The sequence below is a fragment of the Aspergillus steynii genome (genome assembly GCF_002849105.1).
Source record: "Aspergillus steynii IBT 23096 chromosome Unknown P170scaffold_2, whole genome shotgun sequence".
Classification (NCBI taxonomy): domain Eukaryota; kingdom Fungi; phylum Ascomycota; class Eurotiomycetes; order Eurotiales; family Aspergillaceae; genus Aspergillus; species Aspergillus steynii.
The window spans coordinates 832,005-850,501 of NW_020194399.1; the positions used below are offsets into that span (position 1 = coordinate 832,005).

General features: G+C 53.8%; 9 protein-coding genes across 9 annotated transcripts; 3 read left to right on the forward strand and 6 right to left on the reverse strand.

Moving 5' to 3' along the window:
• Positions 1–108: 108 nt before the first annotated feature.
• P170DRAFT_433540 (proline permease PrnB) lies at positions 109–2,263 on the forward strand. Its single transcript, XM_024848519.1, has one exon. The coding sequence runs from the start codon at positions 444–446 to the stop codon at positions 2,088–2,090; it is 1,647 nt and encodes a 548-aa protein (XP_024706964.1). The 5' UTR covers positions 109–443; the 3' UTR covers positions 2,091–2,263.
• A 405-nt stretch (positions 2,264–2,668) lies between these two features.
• On the reverse strand, positions 2,669–4,339 carry P170DRAFT_82410 (uncharacterized protein). Its single transcript, XM_024855399.1, has 3 exons — positions 3,486–4,339; positions 3,368–3,437; positions 2,669–3,309 (listed from the first exon to the last, which is right to left on the reverse strand). Exons 1-3 carry the CDS (start codon positions 4,036–4,038, stop codon positions 2,775–2,777), a joined length of 1,158 nt encoding a protein of 385 aa, XP_024706965.1. The 5' UTR covers positions 4,039–4,339; the 3' UTR covers positions 2,669–2,774.
• On the reverse strand, positions 4,335–5,589 carry P170DRAFT_348376 (glycoside hydrolase 5 family protein; the record flags this gene model as incomplete). The annotated part of the gene is made up of 3 exons (XM_024843673.1): positions 4,335–4,633; positions 4,683–4,814; positions 4,860–5,589. 3 exons carry the CDS (start codon positions 5,587–5,589, stop codon positions 4,335–4,337), a joined length of 1,161 nt encoding a protein of 386 aa, XP_024706966.1.
• Positions 5,590–6,581: 992 nt separating this feature from the next.
• Positions 6,582–7,310, reverse strand: P170DRAFT_433544 (S-(hydroxymethyl)glutathione synthase). Its single transcript, XM_024848520.1, has one exon. The coding sequence runs from the start codon at positions 7,223–7,225 to the stop codon at positions 6,650–6,652; it is 576 nt and encodes a 191-aa protein (XP_024706967.1). The 5' UTR covers positions 7,226–7,310; the 3' UTR covers positions 6,582–6,649.
• Positions 7,311–7,696: 386 nt separating this feature from the next.
• Positions 7,697–9,113, reverse strand: P170DRAFT_506614 (S-(hydroxymethyl)glutathione dehydrogenase/class III alcohol dehydrogenase; the record flags this gene model as incomplete). The annotated part of the gene is made up of 6 exons (XM_024854405.1): positions 7,697–7,926; positions 7,980–8,617; positions 8,660–8,795; positions 8,843–8,957; positions 9,006–9,020; positions 9,093–9,113. The coding sequence occupies 6 exons, from the start codon at positions 9,111–9,113 to the stop codon at positions 7,709–7,711; spliced, it is 1,143 nt and encodes a 380-aa protein (XP_024706968.1). The 3' UTR covers positions 7,697–7,708.
• Positions 9,114–9,792: 679 nt separating this feature from the next.
• P170DRAFT_82608 (cytochrome P450) lies at positions 9,793–12,034 on the forward strand. Its single transcript, XM_024855401.1, has 6 exons — positions 9,793–10,172; positions 10,233–10,325; positions 10,394–11,187; positions 11,244–11,514; positions 11,592–11,752; positions 11,821–12,034. Exons 1-6 carry the CDS (start codon positions 10,089–10,091, stop codon positions 11,999–12,001), a joined length of 1,584 nt encoding a protein of 527 aa, XP_024706969.1. The 5' UTR covers positions 9,793–10,088; the 3' UTR covers positions 12,002–12,034.
• A 32-nt stretch (positions 12,035–12,066) lies between these two features.
• Positions 12,067–13,382, reverse strand: P170DRAFT_471597 (Zn(II)2Cys6 transcription factor domain-containing protein; the record flags this gene model as incomplete). Its single annotated transcript, XM_024852858.1, has 2 exons — positions 12,067–13,212; positions 13,263–13,382. 2 exons carry the CDS (start codon positions 13,380–13,382, stop codon positions 12,067–12,069), a joined length of 1,266 nt encoding a protein of 421 aa, XP_024706970.1.
• Positions 13,383–14,393: 1,011 nt separating this feature from the next.
• P170DRAFT_453294 (terpenoid synthase) lies at positions 14,394–15,874 on the reverse strand (the record flags this gene model as incomplete). Its single annotated transcript, XM_024851353.1, has 4 exons — positions 14,394–14,796; positions 14,862–15,135; positions 15,196–15,475; positions 15,812–15,874. 4 exons carry the CDS (start codon positions 15,872–15,874, stop codon positions 14,394–14,396), a joined length of 1,020 nt encoding a protein of 339 aa, XP_024706971.1.
• A 409-nt stretch (positions 15,875–16,283) lies between these two features.
• On the forward strand, positions 16,284–18,441 carry P170DRAFT_487885 (fungal specific transcription factor domain-containing protein; the record flags this gene model as incomplete). The annotated part of the gene is made up of 2 exons (XM_024853966.1): positions 16,284–16,754; positions 16,807–18,441. The coding sequence occupies exons 1-2, from the start codon at positions 16,575–16,577 to the stop codon at positions 18,439–18,441; spliced, it is 1,815 nt and encodes a 604-aa protein (XP_024706972.1). The 5' UTR covers positions 16,284–16,574.
• Between the last annotated feature and the right edge of the window lie 56 nt (positions 18,442–18,497).

Below are 18,497 nucleotides of genomic sequence, written 5' to 3' on the forward strand. Positions count from 1 at the left end.
TGGCCGGACCGGTGGACTCAGCATTCTCATGGGCTGGCGATACGAGAGCGATAAGTAGTATCCTCCTTCATATACCTATTGACTGTTAGGGCACGGGAAGTCATAGGGATCTGGTCAGGTCTACCACGGAGAGTACCTTTCCGGTCCTTTTCACACTCTTTCAACTCTCCGGTACTCCGTCTCAGCCTGACTCTTCTTTCCATCACCAACGACGCCAGTGGCGCTCCCCGCATCGTCTTATCATCCCCCTTGCTTGGCCGTCCAACCAGACTGCCGCCTTCGGTCGCGATGAGTCCGCTGATTTTGCCTCGTCCCATCTTTGACTTTTTCTGTTTATCGCGCTGAGGATGTAACCATAATCCTGTCGCTTATAACTGTCCGCCCCTCCCTCCTTCTCATCCTCTAGAACGTTTCTTCCTCTCACCCAAACAATTGCCGTCGCCATGGCCCCTGAAAAGTCAATATCCGAGGCCCCCTACCCCGTCGAGTCCGCCGGCGATGGGAAGTCTGGCACCATGCAGGCCATGATCGAGGCCGACCTGCTGGACGAGCGATACAAAGTCACCCAGCGCGGCCTCAAGAACCGCCACGTGCAGCTGATGGCCCTGGGTGGCACCATCGGCACCGGTCTCTTCGTGGGATCCGGTCAGGCATTGAACATCGGCGGACCCTTATCCCTACTACTGGGTTATATTTTTATTTCGGCCCTCGTCTACGCCCTCGTCACCGGTATCGCAGAAATCGGCGCCTACCTCCCCGTCCACGGCGGCACCATGTCCTACCACGGCTTCCGCTACGTCTCGCGCAGTCTCGGCTTCGCCATGGGATATCTATACTGGTACTCGCTGGGAATTCTGGTGCCGTACGAGATCGTCGCCGCATCCATGGTGATCGAGTACTGGGACGCCGGCGTGCACCTAGCCGTCTGGATCACCATCATGCTGGTTGTCATTGTGCTGCTGAACTTCCTGCCCGTGCGCTTCTACGGCGAGACCGAGTTCTGGTTCTCCGGCATCAAGATCATCACGCTGATCGGTCTGTTGTTGCTTTCTTTCATTCTCTTCTGGGGCGGCGGGCCGAACCGTCAACGCCTTGGATTCCACTACTGGAAGGAATACGGCGCCATGAACACCTATCTCGTGTCCGGCGACGCCGGCCGCTTCGTCGGTCTCCTGCAGTGCATCGTTAAGAGCGCCATCGCATTCATCTTCGCGCCCGAGCTCATCATCATCTCCGGCGGCGAGATGGAATCCCCGCGCCGCAACGTCCCCGTCGCCGCCCGCCGCTACATCTACCGCCTCGTCTTCTTCTACATCCTCGGCGCCCTCGCCATCGGCGTCATCTGCTCCTCGCAAGCCGACGCCATCGTCTACGGCTCCGGCACCGACGCCTCCTCCTCGCCGTTCGTCGTCGCCATCGCCAACGCCGGCATCCCCGTGCTCGACTCCATCGTCAACGCCGCCATCCTCACCTCCGCCTGGTCCGCCGGCAATTCCTTCCTTTACATGTCCTCCCGCTCGCTCTACTCCCTCGCCGTCTCCGGAAACGCCCCCTCCGTCTTCAAAACCTGCAACCGCTGGGGCGTGCCCTGGCTCGCAGTATCCGTATCCTCCCTCTTCTCCCTCCTCGCCTACCTCGCCGTCTCCAACGGCTCCAACACTGTCTTCAACTGGCTCATCAACTTCACCAACACCTCCGGCTTCATCTCCTGGATCTGCTGCGCCATCGTCTACTTCCGCTTCAACCGCGCCATTTCCACCCAAGGCGTCGAAAAGCCCTACTCCTCCATCATGCAGCCCTACGGCATGTACATCGGCCTCGCCGGCGCGCTCTTCCTCGCCCTCATCAACGGATTCACGTGCTTCTTCCCGTCCGAGTGGTCCGCGAGTAACTTCTTCACGGCGTACATCGGCATCCCGGCGTTCCTGGTGCTGTATCTGGGCCATAAGGCGGTGTTCTGGTCGGACCCGTGGGCCTGGAGACCGCAGGATGTCGACCTGCAGACCGGGTTGGCGGAGATCGTGGCGGCCGAAAAACCGCCCCGCCCGAGGGATACGTGGTGGAAGAAGGTGATGGCGCTGGTGGAGTGATTTTTTCTTGCCTTTGAATTTATGATTCTCGCGTTTGCGGGGTGGATATACCCGATAGTACATAGTGCCTTGCGGGGAGGGTCGGAAGGGGAGAAAGCTGGAATACTAGTAATTCCAATGGAATTAAATCACGTCGAATCGATTCAAATCGATCATTTATGGCTAGTAGTGGGGACTTTATAATCGACCCTCTATTTTCCAGCATGAATAGGCTGACTAGAAGGGCATAACGTTGTAATCCGGTAGGTAGTCCAATCTAGGATTACTGCCTTGTCTACCTAAGGAAAGTCAACAAAATATATAAGGGCCATAACATATTCCGGCTTCCCACTGTGCCAAATGGTGATTTTGGCTTTTAAAGGTATTGTCTGAGAGAAACACTGCTACTGGCTATATCGAGGAGGCTTCATATTCAGATTATCGGCATCTGTGCTGCCAGGAGAGTCGAAAGAACACATGTGGAGTTGTTTTGGTGGGAGGGTTGAAACGGAGGTTCAGGAAGTGAGAGTGGGCGGTCGTCTTGGCGGTGTTGAGTTCTGCCATTGTTTACTTGGTCTACAGATTGATCCCGGAAGGTGGTCGAGGCTTTGGACAAGGTTATGATTCTGATCCTACATTGACTCCCTTACTCGCCAGGTTAAACAGCACATGACAAAAAAAAGAACTAACAAAGGGTATAACATCTCAACCAGCAAACGTATAATGATTATTCCCCCACTCGCCCATATCCCCAAAGTTGACCACCATCACGCGGCCTCCCCTCTGGCGTCCCTCCAGCTCCAACCGGCGCAACGTATCGACCTCCTCGGGGGTCAACACCTTCCCAGCCCTGCGTTTCTCCCACGCCGCCTGCGTCACCACCGGTGCCACGTCCTTCGCGACCTCCGCCTCGCTGCGTCCGGCCGCGAACGTCTTCCCGCTTGCCCCGGACGGTCGCGAGAATCGCCACTCCGACTCCACGACGCGGTACTTGCGCTCCAGCAGCCACAGGACCGGCCACGCCACAATCCACAGCTGCAGCAGCAGACAGCCGTAGAAGATCCAGCTGTTGTTGCGCGCCTGGTTGATCCAGTGCGGTGAGTAGATGGTGATGGAGTTGTTGGCGATGGACGTCGAGACCTCCACTTTGCCGCGGTAATTGAGCGCCCGCAGGTGCGATTTCAGTGCTGAACGGATGATCTCCGAGTCCAGACCCGAGACGGTGCGTGTGAATGTGAACCTTTTATCGTTAGCAATCATCCAATGGAGGTAAGAACATAAAAGGAAAAGAAACATACGATTTCACCGGCGCAGGATCCTCGCAGAACCGATCACACCAGCCGATCAACCCGGGCGCCTCGCCTCGTCCTTCCGACCCTCCCTCTGCGCCCACCAACCCGACATTCTCTTCGTCGCCATCCGACAATCGAATCGCCCCTCTTCGTCCACAACATCCGTGTCCCTTCCACCGTCTCGACCGGAAGATTCCCCCGCGATACCGCTTCGCCCCGTCACCGTCGGCCGCGACCTTCAGCTCATGCCATCCCTCGTCGGCATCTCCGTCCGGTCCCGCGGGCCCCACCACATACGGCGACAGGTCAACCTTGAAGTCGAAGTCGGTGATGTTGCGACTGCGGTGTTTCCGACCGTGGTTCTCGGACCGCGTGACGGTGTGGGTGCCGCGGATGGTGAGCTGCGGGCGCGCCGGCACGTCGGCTTGGCGGGTGATGAGCGCGTGGAGGGCCGAGGCGTCGCTGCTCAGGGACGGAGAGAGGGTGACTTGGTGGCAGGCGCGGGTGTTGGCGTTGATGCTGAGGTAGGGCTGTTGCGAGGGGATCGGGGGGTCGACGGGATAGGGGGCGCTGGGGGGAGCGGAGGAGGACGAGGGTTGGATGATGGCGTCTTCGTAGGATGGAGGAGGGAGCTCGGGGCTGTCGTTTTGCAGGTCTTGGGGTTGTGGTTTGCCCATTGTGATTGTGTTGATGCTGATACTATTCGGGTGGTTTGGTCAGGGATAGAAGATAGAAGATAGAAGATAGACAGAAAGATCAAATAAGGAGATGCTGCCTGGTCTTACGTCAGGTGACGGGTGTAGTCAACAGTCCGAAAAGATTAGACCAAAAGAAAACCTCGTAACTACCTAACCTAGGTAAAGTACCGAGTGCGCGAGGCTGAAACGAATCCTTCTGACGAATCTGCGTAACTTTGGCCCCCATCTACCACTAAGTACTACTACAGTCCACCAACAGTTCCACCAGTCTACGCTTAAAGCCGCCCGATGGCCTCGATATGGTCCGTCACCAGGCACTTGAACTCGTCCGTGCCGTAGTAAAAGGTGTTTCCGTCGTCCGGCGACGGTCCCGAGCTCAGCTGGTCGCCGTACTGCCAGTACAGATCGCCCGACACGGCCGTCGTGTTCAGCGCCGTGTTCTGCCACGGCTTCTCCAGCGCGCAGTGGTTCGACGTCACTCCGTATTCCTCGAACAGACACGGCTTTCCGGCCGCCTTGCAGGCTGCGCCGTGCGAGCTGACCCAGCCGTTGCCCCACGGGTTGGACACGCCCCCTGTTTGGTTAGCCTTTGTGCTCTGGGATCAGGGAAAGTGGTGACTTACAGCTATCCGGGTACAGGTGGAAGGTGCCGAAGTCGATGGTCTCAATGGCCAGGTTCTTCGCAAAGTCCGAGCCCTCCGAGTACTGGTAGGGGTAGCTGCCGTCCGACTGGACATCCAGACCGAAACCCTCTGCTCGAATTAGCTCCATCTTTCCCCAGTGTCAATCGAGAGACTCACCATCTCCAATGCAGACCATGTGCTCCGAATCCAACGACTTGATGAACTTGCTAGTGCTCTCGATCCAGTCATACAGCACCGTGGTATTGCAGCCCTTGCAGCGCGGCTCGTTCGCCAGCTCCCAGGCAAAGACAGCCTCCGAGTCGGAGTACCGCGACACCACGGCCTCGACGTACGTGCGGTACGCAGCCTGCATCTCGTCGCTGGCGTAGAAGTTGGCCTTGTCATCGCCGCCGCCATACGCCTTCAGATAGGCGCTGATGCCGCCGTAGTCGTCCCAGAAGTTGACGAAGTTGATGATCAGCTTGATGCCGTGCTTCTCGGCCGACGACACCACGACGTCCAGACGCTGCAGGCCGTCCGCGCCCGTGTTGATCGTCGATTTCCCGTCCGCGTGCTTCTGGTACCAGACCGTGCCGTCCTGCGGCTCTTCGTTCACGTCGTTGAAGCCCCAGACGCGCAGGATCTTCAGCCCGGACTCTTTCATGTGCGAGAACACCAGGTCCACGTCGTCGTCGTTGGTCAGGAACCCGATCCAGTACGAGTTCGACCCGGCGAAGTAGCCGGTCTTGCCGTCGATCGTGAACTGGAGACCGGAGGTCGACGCGAAGGAGCCAGGGGTGGCGGACGGCGTCGGCGCCACGCTGGACGAGGACGCCTGCGGAAGACCCGCGGCCAATTGGGCCGACACCAGGCCGGCGAGGGTGACGAAGGAGCGGGAGAACTTCATAGCGAGAAGGAATGTGGGTGGGAGCTGGTTCTCGAGATCGTAGAGCCAGGCAGGGCCTTTATAAGAACCCGAACCATGATGGACTGACTACCCCGTATGGAGCCCAAATGGAGCCATGCTCCGTATTGCATAGTCTAAGCTGTGGCCTGACGGACGAGACTCCGTTTTAGATGGAGCAATTTCGGCGTTTTACAAGCGACCATTCCATCTTGATTGCTGGCAGGGTCGGCTCCGGATCCAGAACGGAGAGATCGTCAGGGAATTAATTAACCTGCTTCTGCAGCGGTTTTGTCCGTGCTGGATGCGGAATGGCCGGCACGCTGAAACTCCGAGTGGTGGATCTGATTCGGCCGGTGGAGCTGTTTCGGATTCTGTGGTGCTGCGGTAGTTACGGATGTGTCGGTTTATGCAGGGTTTGCTCTGTCTGTTATCGGTTTGGATTGTATGGAGTAGTGCTGTCGGGTTTTCCATAGGTATAGCCCTCGTTAGAAGATGGGGTGGCTAGCCGCCGACAGCGAACTCATGTATGATGCACCCTGGAGGGATCAACTAAGGGGATCCTGTCATTTCTTCTGGTTTATTAAAGGACTGTTTTACTCTAGGTTCGAGGGACTTGGCGGGGGATTCATTGTAGATTTTGCACCAGCAGGTGCTTTGACAGTTGACGTTGACGTTGACACTTGACAGGCTACCTGCGTATACTCCGTAGAGGAATATGGCATTTATTGACTATAGTAAGCTACAAAACGCAATTTAATGATCTCTTTCAATTGTTTATTTTCCTTAGTACAGTGTACTCATTCAAATCAATGTGTCCAACATGCTGTCGCATCATAACTCTACTAGACCATATACAAACATGTAGACTCAATCAGAAGATTGCATTCGACATTCAAATCTATCATCATCATATCTCATAACCACAAACACCATCAACGCCTATCATGATACATCCCCAACCACCCACAAACACCTCACGCTAACCCAACCCAAACCAAATCCACATAATACATCCATCCATTCATCCTATCCTCCTTCAACCATCCAAAGAACTCCTACCTCAAAGATGAGCCGGCAACTTGCCCGCCTTCTTCGCCGCAAACGTAGCAATCAAATCCATCAACACCGGCGACAGCGCATCATAGCACTGCAGACCCACACTCTCGAACTTCGCCCGCACCTCGTCCATCCCACTCGGGTTAAACCCCTGCTCGATGATCGAGCTCACGAACCCCGCAAACTGCGGCTCCTGCCACCCCTGCTCGTTCGAGAGCTCAGCATGCACGAAATCCAGCCCCTTGAACGGGTGCTCTTTCTCAATGCGTCCGAACATGTGCACCCCGCAGCCCTTGCAGGCGTTGCGCAGAATCACGGCCTCCGGGTCCACGATGTGTAGTTTCTCGGGGTGCGCCGTCACGGAAACAGCGGTGCGAGGCACAACCCCGACGACGGAGAACAATGCGCCGGAGGGTTTCCAGCATTTAGAGCACCCGCAGGCGTGGTTGTGTGCGATGTTGCTGGAGAGAGTCACGGTGACGCGGTCCGAGGCGCATTTGCAGTGGAGAGAACCGCCGGAGAAGTTGGGGGAGCCTTTGGTGAGGCCGTTGTCGATGAGGGGGTGTAGGGAGGGGGCCATTTTGAAGGTTTTGTGTTTGTTTGTTGGTGGTTGGAAGGAGGTTGGTGGTGGGTTGGTGTAGAGTATAGGGTATAGAGAGGATAGTAATTGAGGATGGTAATCAGCGACAGGGGCATTTATATAACCAGTTCAATAGCTACGAGTAAGCTACTAACTGCTAAGCGCCAACTGAATTAAACCCCTCACGATCGAATCGATCGATCCCCTCACGCGGGGGTCTCCACCGCGCCATGCGTCGGGACGAGATTACTCGACTTGTATATCGCTTCCGGTCCGGCCTGGGATTCTTGTCTCTTTCGGGTGCCCGTCCGACGGTTTGGGTAGGTTCAATGAGTATGAGGGTTTTTCGCATCTGCAGGATATGGCGTGATTTTGAGGATTGAAGATACTCCGGAGTATATGCTTTACGGATGATGTAGAGTAGGTAGGTAGTTCTCGTCAATCGTCTTATCATTACTATCTGTTCTTTATCGCTTCTATCTACTACAAGGTCGTGTCTACCACGCACCGCACGCAATCGCCCTGCTTCATCTGCTCGAATGCCGCGTTGATGTTGCTGAGGCTCTCGCGATGAGTGATGAACTCGTCCACCTTGAGATCCCCGTTCAAATAGTCCGCCACCAGTCCCGGCAGTTGTGTCCGTCCTTTCACGCCCCCGAATGCGCAGCCCTTCCACTGGCGACCGGTCACTAGCTGGAAGGCTACAGTAGCAAGTTAGCATCTGACTGCACCTGAATCAATTGGCAAAACTTACGCCGGGTGCTAATCTCCTGGCCAGCTGCCGCAACCCCAATGACGATGCTCTCGCCCCAGCCCTTGTGGCAGGCTTCAAGCGCCGCTCGCATCACACTCACGTTGCCAGTGCAGTCGAACGTATAATCGCATCCCCCGTCGGTCATATCGATGAGCTTTTCCGTGATGTTCTTACGTCCCAATTTCGCCGGGTTGACGAAATGGGTGGCGCCGAATTTGTACGCCCACGGCGCCTTGTCGTCGTTCAGATCCACGGCGATAATCATACCCGCTTTGTTCTTGACCGCGCCCTGGATGACCGACAGACCAACGCATCCAGCACCGAAGACCGCAACGGTCGACCCCTCCTCCACCTTCGCCGTCACGGTCGCAGCCCCGTACCCCGTCGTAATGCCGCATCCCAAAAGACACGCGCGATCGGTCGGGCAGGCCGGTGTGTAGGCGACCACCGAAATGTCGGCGACAACGGTATACTGGGCGAAGGTCGAACAGCCCATGAAATGGAGGAGATCCTTTCCGCGCGCTCGGAATCGAGACGTTCCGTCGGGCATCACGCCGCGACCTTGAGTGGCGCGGATCTGTCCGCACAGATTGGTCTTGCCGGATCGGCAGAACTTGCACTGCTTGCATTCGGGCGTGCTGGCCTGTTAGTTTGGTTCGAAGCAGCGTAGAGCGACATACTAAAGCGCGATGACGTGGTCGCCCACTTTGACGTTGGTCACGTCGGGGCCGACGGACTCGACGACTCCGGCGCCTTCGTGGCCGAGCACCACGGGAAACGCGCCTTCGGGATCCTTGCCGGAGAGCGTGTAGGCATCTTCTCACTGTTAGGAGCAACCGAATCTGCTTCATCGGAGAACTTACCGGTATGGCAAACGCCCGTGTGAAGGACTTTGATCCGGACTTCATGCGCCCGAGGTGGAGCAACCTCGACATCCTCAACCGATAACGGCTGTTCGGCTGCCCAGGCGATTGCAGCCTGCGTTGTTTAGCTTCATGAGTCTCCCGCATTGAGTCGTAGTCGTACCTTGCAAGTGATAGTCTAGGATTGTTAGCAAACATTCACTCTGCGATAGAAACTCAATTGACATAGCGAGACAGGTCAGAAACATACCTTTCCCGCAGTATCAGCCATACTAAATCCTAGCGCGACAAATTGGTCGGTGGTAAGCAGACCAGAAAGCAAAAAGAGGGGAAAGCAAGTTCATCCATGGGGCATGTCGTATATGAAGGGTTTTATACCCTCCCAATTGATCCGACCCGCGTGAGGAGAAGCACAAATCCTTACGTAGCCGCCAAGCTGGTGAGGGGTGAGGGGAAAGTAAATTGGATGTGTGTTGCGAGACGGTCCGTACAGCGTTCAGCTATTGATAGACACGGAAGACGCGGTCCGGACGGCGGAAGGACGAGAAGGCCGTAGCGCGTGGAGACGGTCCAGTGATCGGGTGCCTTCCCGATCAGGTGGGGCTTCCATCGAGCGTCCATCCACTTCCCTCTCCTTCTCTTCTCTTGCATCATTTTAGAATCAGTTTACATCGCTATTTCTCAATTAAAGCAACGGAACTGATGTGTCTTATTCCCTGGAATGCTTTCTTCACATGTCGATGGATTCCTCGGTCACCACTAGCGTAAAGGTAGCAACGACAATGCAATGGATGATTTCGCGTCCTTTATTCATCTCCATTGATTCTGCTATTTCAGAATGTCCCAGCCATTCCACGATGTCTTGAATCTCTATTCGGAAAAGAACTCCGGTTGTCTGGAGGCAGAGGGCCGAAATGTTGTCAATAATCATAACAGTCTTCGAAGACGCGTTCCAGATGTTGGGAAACTCCAGTCCTTCTGGGCCAGTAAATATCGCACAACCTCACATTGCGGTCTCCATGAACTAGAAATGTCTCCTTTGGACCCGTTCTCCAATAAAAATCATATACTATGGAGTCTGGTCGCTCGGCGCGCAACCGATTCGGAAGCCGCCGAATGGCGCGTTTGGACATCTCAACGGAATGAATCCCTGGAAGCACTATAAAATGATGTTTGAATGTTTTCAGAGGCTTTCTGGCTTCGATCACATATCTAGAGCTTCATAATTCTTGTTGATCAAAGCATTATGGACACGAATTCGTTCCCTGCTCGTCGGCTCTCGTCGGCGGTCTCGGATCTTCAACTGTTCTGCCTGACTGTGGGCCTACTGGTAAATTCCTCTCGCTAGATCACCAGAGAATTCCCTCGTCACTGAGAACCTCGTCCCTAGTCTATCATCTACTGGCTGGGCGTGGTCGTGTTCAACCTTTTTTTCCATCCTGTGGCAGCCTTTCCCGGTCCCTTCTGGGCCCGAACATCCTCTGTAAGACAGCCTATCATACAGTTCAAGCCGTTGGGGATATCGGCTGAACATAGCTACATCGACTCAAGGCCTGGCGTATCTGTTACTCGACAGGCGGTCGCTTCCACCGAGCTATCGACCACCTGCACAAGCAATACGGTGAGCCTCTGTCCCAGCAGCCGACTGGAGCTTGTACTCACCTGACGCGCACATGTGATGTCGTTCGGGTAGCTCCGAACGAACTATCCTGCGCATCGGTCGAGTCATGGAAGGCGATATACGGGCCGGTGAAAAAGCCGGTGGGGAAGAGCGAGTTTTATGAGATATACGGCTCCGGTTTTCGCTCTCTCTGCGTAGGAAGTGAGAGGAACCCTCAGCGGCACAGTCGCATGAAGAGGTCTCTCGCCGCGGCCTTTTCCACCAAGGCGCTGACAGAGCAGGAGAGCATCATCAACAACTGCGTGGACCGCTTCATCGGCCGGCTCGGGACGGACGGTCAGTCCTCGACCGGACTGAACATGATCAAGTGGTTTGAGATGCTGGCGTTCGATATGCTGGGAGAAATGGCATTCGGGGAATCATTCCACTGCGTCGAGGCCGGGAAATCTCACTTCTGGTCTGACCTAATTGAAGAGCATCTTTACTTCATCACGATCCTCGATAACCTTCGTCGCTATCAAATATTAGCTGCAATCGGGAAGTTCATCCTGCCGAGACTCACGGTGAGCGTTCGCAACAAGCATACCAACTACAGTCGCGACAAGGTCGCCCGTCGATTGGACTCGAAAAGCCCCCGGGCCGATTTCATGTCCCATTTGATCAAAAGGGTGCAGAACGGGAAAATGGATCTAGAGGAGTTGAGCGCGCACACCTCGACTTTGGTGTATGCTCTTTAGTGCTTTCTTTCCATCCGACCCTTGAAGACTAACTCGATTACAGCATTGCAGGTGGCGAAACAGTGGCCACCTTCCTGGCTGCCACCACCTACCATCTCCTAACAAACCCACCGGTCTATAAAAGGCTGCGCTCCGAGATTCGCAATCGCTACCACTCCTGGTCCGACATTGATGCTACCAGCGCCCTGAAGTTGCCTTATCTTCAAGCGGTGATTTCGGAAGGACTGCGCATCTATCCCCCAGGCTCCCAAGGCTTTCCTCGCACGACACCTGCCGAAGGGATTATGGTGGACGGGGTCCATATACCGGGTAATGTATGTTCGCGGGTTGGTAGAATTTGCAACATGCTCTCACGCGGATTTGACTGACTCTGGTCGATGCTACGTGGCAGGTTGACGTCTACACATCCGCCTGGACGGTCACTCAAGACGAGCGATACTTTCACAGCCCATTTGAATTCAAACCAGAACGATGGTTGGATCCCGACTGCTCCGACACCAAAGAAGCTAGTCAGCCGTTTTCTCTGGGTCCGAGGGGTTGTCTAGGACGGAAGTTGGTGTCTTCCTCACCTTAATCTGTCGGTCCTTTTAGACGATTTGTGCTCGCTAACGATCGAATAGCTTTGCAATGATGGAGATCTCTCTGATTCTCGCGAAAATGCACTTTCGCTTCGACGCCGGGATGGTCAACCCGGCACAAGGCTGGGAGAGCGAAAGTCACATCCACGTCATGTGGTGGAAACCCAGCCTGGCGGTGCGGTTTTTCCCTGCGGATGTCGGCTCAACTGGTCTTTCGACATAGCCAGCTCCCGACCCAGTCCAAGAAGATATGTTGTATCTTCCACTCTAACGGGTCCGTTCATTCCGTTAGTTTGCCTCCACCGTTAATTGAGCCTTCATGGCGACATCCATAGCACGCAACTGATTCTGCTGATGTCTCAGAGTCTTGAGATGGCCGCCCCATTGCTCCATCTGCGCGCGATCCCACAACTTTGACAGCACTATGCGGAGTTGCTGCAGTGTCGTTAAGCGCAGGAGAGTAAGAAGTGACGAAGTCTCAGCCGTCACGTCTAGGCTATTCGTGCCACAACTTAGTGTCATGATATTATCCCTATCATCAACAGGATAGTCGGTGCTATTTTCGAAAGCAGTAGAAGGGGTTACGCAAGGCCATACTCCGTTACTTTCGCGTCGTATCAGGACAGAAGAAGCAAAAAGCCCAGCGGAGACTGGGTCCGGAATTGGGGTTTCCAGGGTAAGAAGGAGATGATTAACCAGACGCTCGGAGAGCAGTACGAAAAGGGTCATTGGTCTCTGGGCTCCCCTACATCTGAAACAGGCCGTCAGCGACTCCAGTTTTCGGACCCCGGAACGCAAGGTCGCCAGACGCTGTAACATGAACCCGTTGTCCCCGAGACACGCGGGCCCCGGCGTATATTCCTGGCCACAGAAGTCGTCCAACATCTCCAGTGCATGATGAATACACTGACAGGGACTTGTATCCGAGCGCGGCCCACACTCTTCTCCTATACTGTCGGTGAATGATTTCCAGGACGCCTCGAGATTCTGGGTCCCGGGTTGGTCATTAACATCCCTGCTAGATGCCAGGGTTATACTCTCTGGACTGCTTTTATTGCCATCAAGATTCCAGTTGATTGGAAGCGGGGGTAGGAACTCTTGTGTCATGGAATGATGCAGCTCATATGGCAAGTGCTCTAAGCAGTCTGGATCTGAGTCTGGAAGACTTTCAAGCTGTGCAATCGGTGGGCAAGATGCGATTCCATCCGACGGGTGTTTCTCAGAAGAAGGGGAGTGGATATCAAACGGCGGACTGCAGTGCGAGGATTCTCGGACTAGGTTATCTGGAGGGCTGGTAAGATCTTGGCCGGTAGGTCTGATCCTCTGGTTCCTCTTGACGGCAGCATTGCGCGATGACCTGCTCACTGGAACGCATTCGGCGTTCGATGCTCTGCAACGTGCACATCCCTTGGTACTGAATCCCGAGCACTTCAACTGTATCGGGTAAGCCGGAAGGAATCTCCAGGTCCAGGAACAGAATATACCTTTTTACTACGGCACCATTGACAGACGATATGTGGAGGGCGATTGTAAGGCGGAGGCACCGTCGAAGCCTCGGTGGCCACCATACTTTGGCTGTCTAAATCGCGCAGCGTCGCAAACATTCTGTATCTCGGCGATTCCGAGGCCACTGTCACGTCCTACCTACCTAAGTAAGAGTGGGTTGCGCTTCTATAAATTGGTTTGTGCTCAGTCATGTGGCGTACTGTCTGATCTACCCAGAGGCTTATCTTTGTCAAATTCCAAATCAATAGACTTCAACGCGCAGCACCGTGCTTATATACCAAAATAAGTGCTGATATATTGGTTGAGTGGGTTGAATCAGTTGAATTACAGTTTATAAGCTATCATAAGCTAACATACTCTTCTAGTATTGTTATTTGTTGATATCTAAACACCAAACATAATTCATTCCACTTTTTACACATACTTTCGGGCCTGTGCAGCTATAGTATGTATACCAGGAAGCAGACATAGTCCTTTTCCTCATCCCAGCTACTACGACATCTTCACCATCAAGCAATGCATTATTGCTTCATCTTAAAGTAAGCAGTACGCTAAACTCCTAATTAAGTTTGGATCTCGAAACTTAACCCACCCATAGCAGGTTAATTAGACTTAAGTCCCGCGTGGCAAAGTCCCGTAGCCTCGGTAGTCTAATTTACTCTTTCCTTATTAGGATTCCGAACTAACAGATACCTTTCTCTCACCTATTATCCACGAGGATGATATGTCATGCCCCAAGGGGCTGAGCAAGGAATGCTGACGCCTCCTGTCTCCCGTTCAAGGGATGAAACTCTGAGCTAGATGCATTATGCACCCGGCTTAAATGTGACGAAGGGATAGTGGGGTAGATAGCTAAATGGACATCCTATTCCTGCCACGGTTGATCTTCCGAGCCAATGCCTTGGTTGTCTCTCGGCGACTTCCTGAAATGGTAGTCGGCGATGCAGTTGCTCAGAAATGAATGTGCATGTCTTGTGCATTTCTTATCTAGTACTAATGGCTGACATATTCTCAGCAACTGCTCTCAAACTATAAGCTAAGGGTCAAGACATGGTGGAGAATGTCAGGCCGTGGTCAAAACTTAATGTTGCCATGAGACCAGGTAGCTATCAACCGTGGTAGCGAGGGGTCGATTCGCTCCACCGCTCGTTGCCACTCATTTGATACTCAAGTCCCCGCAAGTACTTGTGGAGACTATCACTGCTGCCAGGGGTTGCCTCTTGCACTAGCTGCCGGTACACCAATTCATACTCGCGACACATCGCCCACAGTACTCGCTGCGCCGCTGCGAACCCTAGCGTCGCCTCGTTGGACAGGACTTGGACTGCCGAACAGACAGCCGCGCCTTCCTGGTGGATGTTCTGTGATGCGAGCTGTTCCTTGCGCCAGCTGTAGATATCGTTTAAAATCGCAATGTGTTTAGCACAGTTGCGTTCGATGGGAGCCGCCTGGCGCCGCTCGGTATCGCTGAGATGCAGCTTCATCGTGAAGCGCAGAAGTGCCGAAAGTAGACTTTGAATTTCGGGTGTTAGCTCATAGAACCGTCCGGTAAACAGAAGGATGATACAATGGCCTACCCTTGCCCAACATCCCGTTCACGATAGTTCAAGTATTTCCCCAATTCACATATCGTGAGGCGGGCCTTCTCCGTCTGAGCGCGCATGAAAATGGATACATGCTCGAGGAGGTCATCTGCCAGGACCTTGTCGCAGGCTCTCATGTCTTCCCAGACCTCATGGGTGATGGCTTGAACGGGGACTGTGCGGTCCGGTGAGATATCTCCGCGGGAGATGGCGATGAGTCTCTCGTTGTACTCGGACCCCTCTTGTAGCGAGATTTCTTCGAGAAGATCTCAATTCATGAACCCCCAGTCAGCGAGCAGTCACACAGTCAAACAAGAAGGGGACATGCCGTCAACCAAGAAAAGAAGAGTGACTAGGCGACACGCAAACGGGATCCGATCTTGCAACGCCCTGGGGAAGTATAAGCACGTCATGCGCGAAAAGCCGGCGGCGCGAAACTTGGCCCGTTCGGCATCATTCCGGAAGGGCCATCGCTGTAGAAAGTACTCGTTGACTTCAGTAGAGACCGCAATGACGTTGGGGTGGATGTCGGGGACAAAAAGCGATGCGGGTGGGTGGTCTTGGGTCAACGTCGGCATCAGCTGCCTATCCCTCTCGATGAGGGAGGGCTGCGCAGACACGGGAGTCCCAGAGGGTTCGTATAATTGTGTCAAGGGAGTGGCCAACATGATTCAAACTGTTGAGGTCAATCGCTAGCCGTTGGACCGCGAAGTAGTAGTATTTTAAACCAGTGGTTTCGTTCATCCAGTCGTACTTATTTAGGCTTCGGTCTGCCATGCTCGCCGTGAGCCAAAAGAGATCGGCCCGAAGCATGCCAGTTCTTTGAACCAATTTCTGACCTGTTTCTACTCGTTCTTGTTCACCGGTCGAAAATCCGTAGCCGCCTGTTGCATCCGGGTCAACCGCGTGCTGTTCTCCAAATCATTGTGAAATGTCACTCTCACTTCTCTAGTCAGCTCTTCTGAGCAATCGGAGATGTCAGCGTCGGCTATTCTCAGAGATGTCATGTTGATCGCAATTGCTCAAGATAACGGAGGCTACCAGGCAACTTTCCTCGAAAATACAAATGGGCATTCTCGGTTTCCTAAAATATATCATCACATATGGAGCATCAACAGTGGTCGATCGAGGTACCAAATTGTGATTCATAGTAGCAACCAAAAGATAGATAAGTAGAAGAGGAACGACCTCCAGTATCTCGAGGGAGTCAAGAAAGCGACAAGAAGTTGGATCAATGCAAAGAGACGAAAAGGGAAGGAAGGGCAGGTCACGGTGTCTGCCTCAGGTGTCGAATCGAATCGGGCCTAGCGCACACATGACCAGCCCGCGTCCATCGCCGATGCGTCTGTTGTCCCCTTTGCCTACCTTAAGGTATGTACATTCCATTGCCAGCTCTATAGAATCTTCCAGCCAACCCGAAGAGGGATATGACTTCCAATCCCGATGACTCGCCTGGGCAGCCCCCACGAAAGAAGGTCCGAAAGGGGACCCGCAGTTGCTGGGAATGTATCTGTCCCTGATTTCTTCGCTGCAATGGTCGGTCTCTGACACCAAGTAGGTAAACATCGGAAAGTGCGCTGCCACTTCGCAAACAGTGGCGACCTGACTTGCAGAGAATGCCAATCCCGTGGGTCCGTCTGTCGAAGTCAGGACCTGCCAGAGCCAGAAAATCCGCGTGAATCAGATCGCGGGTCTCTTATCGAGAGAATGACCCGCGTGGAATCGCTGTTGGAAAAAGTTCTACAACGAATGGGCAATGGAGATGCCTGCGATCGGCAACCGTCGCCATCCCTGGTGGACCACAATAATAGAGGTGCTAGCCCGCCGGCTATAACCCCTTCAGCTCATGAGAACGCACCCGTATTGTCGCTGTTCAATAACACCGTGGTTGGTTGTTTCGGATCCATTGAAGCGCGCAATTTATTAACTTATGCTGCAGCTTGGTTCACACCAACCAGACACTCAGCATCAAAGCTCTCGGAACGACATAGCTGACCCAGAGGTGCAGAATCTGCGGGCGAACTTGCTGGCTTTTTTGCCGTCTCAAACCACAGTAAACAAGCTAGCGGATGAGAACAACTCTTGGTGGCTCATTCGAGTGCAGTGCTTTGGGGACGAAGAGAAATCATTGCTCTCTAAACCGGTGGCTGCTCTTCGTAAAAGCCACCCCGTAGTCATTGCAAAAGCGCTGCTGTGGGTTATTGTCTGTCTTCAACAACTGCCACCAAGATATGACACTAGCTCCCTCGGTCTTCCCTGCTCACCATTGCAGTTTACGCAGCAATGTATCGCTTTGGTTACAACGTCGATCTGCTCGCACAATTCCATGATCCGGAATGTCGATGGACTGGAGTGTTTGGTTCTACAAGGTGTCTTTTATAACAACGATGGCAAGCTCCGACGTGCCTGGCTGTCTTATCGACACGCCCAGAATGTAGCCCAACTTATGGGGCTTCATCGACCGACTCCGGCGTCGCAAGAGGGCTCGACATCTTTAGCACGTGCGAAAGGCATCTGGAGACACATTGTCTTCGCCGACCGCTATCTTTCGCTCATGCTGGGAATGTGCCACGGTGTTGGCGATGGTGCTCTCGATCAGCAATCCGCTTCACAAAACATTGAAACACCTCACATGAACAGGCTTTTCGTAGCGGCCGGCTCGATCATTGAACGAAACCAGACATTTCCTACCTACTCACCAGACATGATGCGAAAGACGCAAACAATTGACGCCGAACTCGGGGATATTGATCCAACAACAATCAACACCGACGGGATTGATCCGTCCGCTAAAACGCCGGAGCTTGCCCAATGCTACGCCAAGTTAATGACCCAGATGTGGCACTTCCAGCTAACAGCATGGCTACACCTGCCGCTTATGCTTGATTCGAGCACACATAAGCGATATGAGTATAGTCGGCAGAGTTGTTTAGAAGCATCCAGACATATGATCACATGCTACATAGCCATCCGAAGTCTTACAGGGCAGAGCTTTTGTTGCAAGTCGCTGGATTTTCAAGCCTTCACTGCGGCCGTGACCCTTTTGATCAACCTGCTGGGGTCGGAGAATCGACAAAAACCTACTCCAGAGGACTGGGAGCCGGCTAATAAGGTCATGGATATTCTGGAACAACTGGCGCAGGCACAGCCTGACGAGGTTGCGTCACGGGCCCTGAGTGTCTTGCAAACCCTCAAGAATCTCTCGTCTGGCCGAACGGATACTTCTTCAAATGGCGCTGAGAGAAACCCCGAAGAGGAATCCAATCGCCTCAAGCTGGTCATTCCGTATTTTGGGACGGTCTTTCTAGACCGTAGGATCAACTCGAGTGATGCACCTGATTCCAGTCGTCTGCTACAAATCGCGCCCAATGTAGTCGAGGGGACTCAGACGGCATCTTCGCAGGAAGTAATTCCTCCCGATCCAGGCTCTGTTCGATTAGATGACATCAACTTCTTTCCCGGCGTAGAGGCTGGGCCAGAGTTGATCTCCGAACTTTGGTCTACGGATCCCTCCTTGACACAGTCTCCATTTTTGGCCGACTTCAGCGGTGGCTGGGACTGGGGATTTATCTAACAGCCGTTAAATGGTAAATCGCCATATAAAATGCCTAGCCCACGCCCTAGTTGCCT

Coding starts and splice junctions, on each gene's coding strand:
- P170DRAFT_82608 (XM_024855401.1), top strand. CDS start 10,089: ATGGACACGAATTCGTTCCCTGCTCGTCGGCTCTCGTCGGCGGTCTCG. Junction 10,326..10,393: donor TCTGGGCCCGAACATCCTCT/GTAAGACAGCCT, acceptor CATCGACTCAAG/GCCTGGCGTATCTGTTACTC. Junction 11,188..11,243: donor GCGCACACCTCGACTTTGGT/GTATGCTCTTTA, acceptor ACTCGATTACAG/CATTGCAGGTGGCGAAACAG.
- P170DRAFT_82410 (XM_024855399.1), bottom strand. CDS start 4,038: ATGGGCAAACCACAACCCCAAGACCTGCAAAACGACAGCCCCGAGCTC. Junction 3,438..3,485: donor GGCGATTCGATTGTCGGATG/GCGACGAAGAGA, acceptor GAGGGTCGGAAG/GACGAGGCGAGGCGCCCGGG. Junction 3,310..3,367: donor GATCCTGCGCCGGTGAAATC/GTATGTTTCTTT, acceptor TAACGATAAAAG/GTTCACATTCACACGCACCG.
- P170DRAFT_433544 (XM_024848520.1), bottom strand. CDS start 7,225: ATGGCCCCCTCCCTACACCCCCTCATCGACAACGGCCTCACCAAAGGC.
- P170DRAFT_433540 (XM_024848519.1), top strand. CDS start 444: ATGGCCCCTGAAAAGTCAATATCCGAGGCCCCCTACCCCGTCGAGTCC.